The 7,261-nt window shown below is 34.9% G+C and overlaps 1 protein-coding gene across 1 annotated transcript; it reads left to right on the plus strand.

The window, feature by feature from the left end:
- Positions 1 to 5,519, plus strand: LOC111061970 (probable H/ACA ribonucleoprotein complex subunit 1). The gene is made up of 5 exons (XM_022349668.2): positions 1 to 134; positions 804 to 828; positions 1,524 to 1,603; positions 2,489 to 2,704; positions 5,039 to 5,519. Exons 2-5 carry the CDS (start codon positions 804 to 806, stop codon positions 5,363 to 5,365), a joined length of 648 nt encoding a protein of 215 aa, XP_022205360.1. The 5' UTR covers positions 1 to 134; the 3' UTR covers positions 5,366 to 5,519.
- Positions 5,520 to 7,261: the final 1,742 nt, after the last annotated feature.

Raw genomic sequence — 7,261 nt, forward strand, 5'->3', positions numbered from 1 at the left:
ATTCTGTGGTTGTGGTAGAAGGGGAAGTTTTGTAAACGGAAACAGCAACAGTGCAAATGACGGTACACGTGCTCTTGATTTGAAGTTTTGTTAATTTAGTATTTATTTCTGGTGCTTTGTAAATTTTAAATAAGGTAAGATTATTGATGTTTCTTCTATGTTTACAGATTTGTCAAACATATATATCTTTTACATGTATTGTTTTTATTACCAAAAAATGTTTATTTAATTTATAGGTTAGGTAATAGAGACGTAAAATGATAGTATTATTTAGTAATAGTCTATATATATTTAATAAGTAAACATATTATGTATATATTATACTATTACTTTGATAGATAATAGAGATAAAATTTTATTGTTTGCTTGCATTCATAACACGTCATGTGTAATCTAATATATTACTAATATCTTATTATTTAATCATTAAATGATATTTTTCTTTACAAAAAAACGATATTTGATTATTTAAACAATAATAAATAGATAATATTACATTAGATATAGGCCTACTGGTATCAGTTATAGAAGGCAGATAATCGGCAACGCTGTGCTCCTATCTTTCTCCACTGCTATTATAAAGTGGGCCTTAATATAGAGTCATCTGGCAGGACAACAGATTTTGGTCTTTCAATTGAGACACCAAACCGGACGCTAGTGAGACAACAATGCTGCTCTAGGGAGACAGCCCAAACTCAAAACCTGGTGTCCTCAGTGTAAGGTAACTATTAACTTAAATTTGAATTGCTACAAGTTTATCAATCACGTTCGATATGTTTTTAATATTTCATTTTATTTTTCAGATGTCATTTCGCGGTCGTGGTGGAGGTAAGTGCCAAAAACCCTGAATTATTTCTTAATTAAAAAACTTTTTAATATATTTTTTGAAATCTTTGAATTTCATTTTTAATTGTATCAAGGCAGTGATTTGTAATCCAAGACTGAATACTAGTTGGGCTACTGGAGAAATTGCAAGTTAATCTTTCCTCAGCCGTATTCCAAATATCTAAATATTATTTTGAAAAGTATCACATAATCTGGTATTCAGATTATGTGAAAATGTCAGTTTTTACACAATATTGAAGTATTGCTGGAATACTTATTGAGGTTTCTACCTATTCTATTTACTCCATTCATATTAATATTTTTAAACCATAGAGATTGCGTGCCGGCCCAGCTTGGTAATCTGGAGCAACTTCAGTTTGATATTGCCGAGTTTGGTATTTGGTTCGAATACCGCAATGCACAGGTTATTGGATCATCTTGTTGCAAAGAAGCTTATATATGTAAAATAAAGGTTAATAGAAACTGAGCATATCCTTTGGGCCTGGCCTTGACCAGGTACGATTAGGGGAAAACTGACTCTAGGCTTTGGCCAGCCAAGTTACACGCAAGATATTATTAGATTGCCAGATGTTTATAATTTGAAAGCGTAGAATAGAATTTGCTTTAATATTTATTTATTTTTCATAGAGGAGGGCTAACATTAATATTGTTTCTATTCGTGTTAAATTCAATTTCAGGTGGATTCAGAGGGGGTCGCGGTGGAAGAGGTGGCGGAGGGGGTTTTAACCGATTTCAGGATCAGGGTCCTCCCGAACAGGTGAATTTAAATTTATTCTTGTTATCCAATTTTTATTCATTATATTGTTTTGACTTATTCAATGTTAATTGATAGAATAATTATTTCAATTATGTTTCTTTATTTAAATATATATCATTTTCCCTTACAAAGTAATCAAATCTTTGATAAAAGTTGGTAAAAGATCCTTCACCGTGTAATTGGGCTCCAACCGAATGGTCCTATTCCTAAGCGACGACCTTAGGTGCGCTGTATTAACGTTTGTAGTCTATTACTGTATACATATTATTGTAGGGTACAGTTGACATACATAGACAATATACAGCAAAGCTGGATTCCCACAAACAAATAAACGGCACAGTGAGTAGAAATTCCAATGTATAAATTCAATAAGTTCTGATTGGACTTTTCAGCATGGGTTCAGCATGGTTTATCCTTTTAATGTCCTTCAGCGAGTTTTCCCAGGGATGAGTCCTAGTGCAATCGAATCTTTATATTTTAAACCTACTATGTTCTGAATTTCGTGAGAATCGTTGGAGCCGTTTTCGAGATCCGGTGAAATACAAACATCTAAACATATAAACAGAAGTTGCTCGTTTAATAGTATAGGATATGCTAGTAAATAAATATTGTCTGTTAAAAAATAATATAAACCAATAGTTTTTGTATTAAAATAATCTGCTGATTAACTTGATAATACAATTAATAACTAATAGATAGGTTAATACTATTTATTATTCTGAATTGGGTCCATGCTCCATGGTATGAAAAAATTGCCTCACTTTGATATTTTTATTTTACTGGCTCAAGCGCCATACCGCTAAATGACGATTCAAAGCTTTTTCATGATCAAAGTCCTCTGTACTAATGGATTGTGTTTGACAAAGTGTATTGCAATTCTTGCAGGTGATACCGTTCGGCTACTTCACACATTCCTGTCAAGATGACCTAGTTTTGAAATCAGAAGTGAACGATGTGCCTTTTTTCAATGCTCCCATCTACCTGGAAGATAAGCAGCAGATCGGAAAAATCGACGAAATATTCGGAACCATTCGCGATTACTACGTTTCGGTCAAATTGGGAGATGATGTCAAAGCTAAATCGTTCAAGGCCAAACAGAAGGTGAGTTTATATATTGAAGAAAACTATTATTATTTTGAAAAAATGCAATTGATGAATCAAATTATAAATAATGAATGAACTTCATTAGATGTGGCCTCAAAGAAAAACTCATTTGATTACTCTCTTATATCTTTTTAATACTTGAAATAAATATTCGTGTACCAAAACAATCAAAATCTAATTGCTAAAAACTAATATGATTGTCCTAACATGTGGTCCCATGTCACTTGTGAAAAGTTGGGGTGTGATATCATTGAATGCATGTAGGCTATGTACAAGTGCACGTGGAATCATGTATGAGCCGATAAACAAAATTTTAAAAGTGTCATTGTAACACGTTGTGGCTTGCATGTAGCTGCTCACACTGAACGCAACCAGCAAGTGTGAGTTCCTATTCAGTGTGAATGTGCCTATCGCTCTTTCCAGTTTTTGTTTCTCATCTGATGACCAAGCTTGCACTTGCACATAAACGCTTTCATTGTGATCACACCAAAGACACCCTTCTTCATCTCTTCTAAAGGTAATTTCACACAGCGTAGCTTGAGCGACGCTTCGTAAGAAGTCGCCGACGTTAATGTCAATCATATTAGGGGTTGAAATTTGGGGGTGAAAAAAATGAATTCCTTTGTTGTTGAGATTTTAGAAACATTGTTTTTTCTATTCAATTCTACTTTTTCAGGAATAGGCTATATATTTGTTTTTTGACAATCACTTTTTGGTCAACGGTTAGAGGGTGGTTTGCGAAATAAGAGTAGTTTTTTCAAACCAGTGAAGCATCGCGTCGCTGAAGCTACATGATACGCGTAGCTAATGCTACGTTTTCCTTTTCCTACGTAACCGTCGCACGTATCTCGGGTAGCGCATGTGCTCTGCTGAACGATCACACTTGAAATGGCTTGAAAGGTGCGTTTTGATACAAGATTTCAGTAGAATCACGTGCTTTATTTAAACAGAGCAGATTTGAGATACTTATTCATCACTCAACCACCTCTTTTCAAGTGCTGCACTTATAGGGCGATGTTATTTGAGTAGGATTCATTTCTTGGACAAGCTCGCTCGTCTTGCTTATTAAGCAATTAGAATCATTAAACCTGCTCCTAGAATAGTTTTGATTGGCTAAGAACGGTTTTTAAGAATAGTTTATAAACACGGCCCTTGGAATTATTTTAAGTATACATGAGTGATCTGTATGAGATTCATGTCAAGTTGACTAGTATTAGAAATTCCTCCTTCATTCGTGGAATGAAATACAAATATTATAAAATATAAGTTCTTGTACATTTTTATGAACATTTTTCGCATGGCATGTGTCGAATCATTCGCATTGCAATAGTTATTTGTATATCTAGAGTGAAAAGTACTGTTTTTTCTCCCTGAGGGAAAAGTTTGAAGCCTGAGGCGAAGCCGAGGGCAACAATTTTCCTGAGGGAGAAAAACATTTTTCACTCGTGATGTACGGTACACAACATTATTCCTCCACATAAATTTTTATAAAAACTGCAAATAAACTAATTTTTAAAAACTTACGTGGTCAGTAAAATGTGTTACAACATATTAACTTAAAAATTAAACATCTTGTTCACCGCCGACATGCGCTATTTGTCGGCAAAAGTTGTAACAACAATGACCGCCGACTCGACTACACCACTATGATGAAGTTCCCGTTTCAAATTTGATTAGTTAATAAGGAATATTCGTTGGTTGGTATTTTGAATAACATGGAATATAAAAAAAAATATTTATACATTTTTATAGAAGTTTGTAATAATTTTAGCATGAAACATATTATATTTCATATATTGATCAAATGTCTGGTTGAGGTATTGAATTTAGTTGGTTTAATGACTACTCTATATGCTTCCTCATCTGAGCTTAGACCTTCTAACCTATCTCAAATGTAAGTTTTTAAAATAGAGATGCTTCCCATGTTACTTTTACAATGCAATGGAGTTACTTTTACGCTCTAGGGAGTTTTTCTGTTTTTTCCTACCGAGAGCGAAAAAGTGACACTTTAGTATTATGTTTCAGGGAGTAAAGTAGGTTCTTTAGACAGTAGGAGGAGGAAAAGATAAGTTCACTTGTGTCTCAAGAGGAATTTTCGTATCAGGTGTTATTTAGCCTATTCTCATGTATTTTAAGTACTAATGATGACATGTATGCGCAAACATATTCTTCTGAATATACTTGCACCTTGTACAAAGATTCTTCTTGAGATACAAATGAATTTACCTTTGCAATGTGAATGATTCGACACATGCCATGTGGAATAATATGCATTGAAAGAGTCACAGGGCACTTTACTCGAAACTAATGTTTTTTTTTGTTTTGTTTCAGTTATTTATTGACCCCGCCAAACTGTTACCGCTGAGTAGGTTCCTACCACAGCCTGGAGGTGCCAAGAGGGGCGGAGGTGGTAGGGGAGGAGGCCGCGGAGGCGGAGGACGGGGAGGAGGCAGAGGGAGAGGAGGTGGATTTGGTGGACGCGGTGGCGGAGGAAGAGGAGGAGGTGGATTCGGAAGAGGAGGCGGCGGAGGCGGTAGGCATAGTTTCGGCGGTGGTGGAGGAGGCAGAGGCGGAGGTGGGTTTGGTGGGAGAGGGGGCGGAGGAGGAGGTGGAGGAAGACATAGTTTTGGAGGAGGGGGCGGCGGAAAAAGATGGTGAATTCAAATCTGAAAGTGTGAAAAAGAGTGACAGTTTTTACGATATCATAACTGAACTTAGTTTATGCACTGTTTTATTACATTTTATAAGTGTCTGTGACTGCTATTGTGGAAGTTTCTTTTATTAATAAAATATATAGTTTTATGTACAGAAAGCGTCATAAATTTCACTGAGAATTCCGATTGAGTTTCTGAGTATTGTCTGCACACCATGAAAATGACTGAAGTCTACAGCAAAATTATTATTCAATCACAATGCTGCGTTATACCACTGAGAAAAGATACCGTTAACCATTGCATTATTCGTTTCCGGATTAAACTGTCTTGAATCAGCTTTGTTGGTGTGATAACATATTGATTTCGTTTGGTGCAAACCACATTATTTTCTTTCATTTGTTTTTCGAGGGATGTTTTATAGCTCTTGAATAAATACTAAAACGATAGTAGTGTAGTAGAGTATACAACTCTAAATTTGCATTCTGTAATGAGCTCTATTGATCTTTGAATAATTATATTCAAAACATTGCATTACCTGAAGGCGATAAAAACTCCATCAACCCTGGATGGTGACCTTATCGATGAGACTCTAGTTATCATGTTGAATTTTTATCGTGAGAAATTCATTTTTCTAGTTGAAAATAATTTCCTCACATTAAGATTTTGCTAACTTGCGCCCGGGAAGACACAGTCTTCAAATTTTATGGAAGGTTGACGTATTGTCACGGAACTGTATTTCCTTTGGGGATGAAAAATTCATTGGTATTTGGGAATATTTCAAACTTGAATTTTCCTGTTCCCTCGGAATTATGCTCTGTCTCCGCGTGGACCGTCGGGTCTCGTTGATGGAAGAGGAACATAATTTGCGTGAAAACTCCAGTCTCAAATAAAGCCGCGACCGGTAACACATTAAATTCAGAGGTAGCCTCGGGCCTACAAAATTTGGTTCAAAGTAATTGATCAAACAAATATTAAAATGTATTATTTTTATGAGTAGAATATGATGAAGTAGTTTATTAATCATTTAAAGGGAATGTTTCTTGAAGATTAATATCAGTGAGTCGACAATAGTGTAGTGAAAATTTCAATAGTGATGGATTTATACTCTTACCTTGAACGATGGTGAATGCCATTGAATTTTCTAGCTCATGTTTTTAAACCCCGAATCGACCGAGAAAAAAAATAGTAAAGTCCACGCTACCTTCGTGAAAGTTAATATCCAGGAACAGTTAGTAAAATCTTACAGATAGTTATCTTGAGTTTAGATGTGCAATAAAATGTTTTTGATTATTTCTTGTTAAAATTTCCAGTAGATCAGTTAATTATTAAATAAAATTTGAAATTTAGATAGAAAGCAAAAGTTTGATCCTTGATGTTGATCAATCAAGTACCATGACTCGCACTTAGAATAATTTACAGCTCTCTCCTCTACCCTCATCTGGAGCGGCTACAGTCATCTCTTCATTACAACAAGCAGAATTTATTATGGAAACAACGAAAATATTAGTCATCATTAAGAAACTCAAGATGGCGGCCTTAGTTGACAGACTTTTTCATATCGGTTGCTATTCAGTAATAGTGAGAAATATTGTATTCATTTCACCACCACAATGTTTAGGAATACTCAAACTTTAATATCTGAGGGATTCATCCAATTTAAGTATTCTTTTTATGGGTAATATAACTTCAAGAGCTTTTCGGGGACAAAATTTCACTTTCCACTCTGTTAACGTATCTGCAGAAAACAATCACTAATGTTATTCAGACATTGTTGTAGAATATCTCCGAAGCTTCAAAATGACATCTATTTGAAGACTGTAAGTTAATTTTCCACGGCTGTAGCATTATCGAAAAAAGAGAGTATAGTTCGGTAGCGGAAAACACATTTTTCCACCATATA

The sequence above is a fragment of the Nilaparvata lugens genome, chromosome 2, assembly GCF_014356525.2.
Source record: "Nilaparvata lugens isolate BPH chromosome 2, ASM1435652v1, whole genome shotgun sequence".
Classification (NCBI taxonomy): domain Eukaryota; kingdom Metazoa; phylum Arthropoda; class Insecta; order Hemiptera; family Delphacidae; genus Nilaparvata; species Nilaparvata lugens.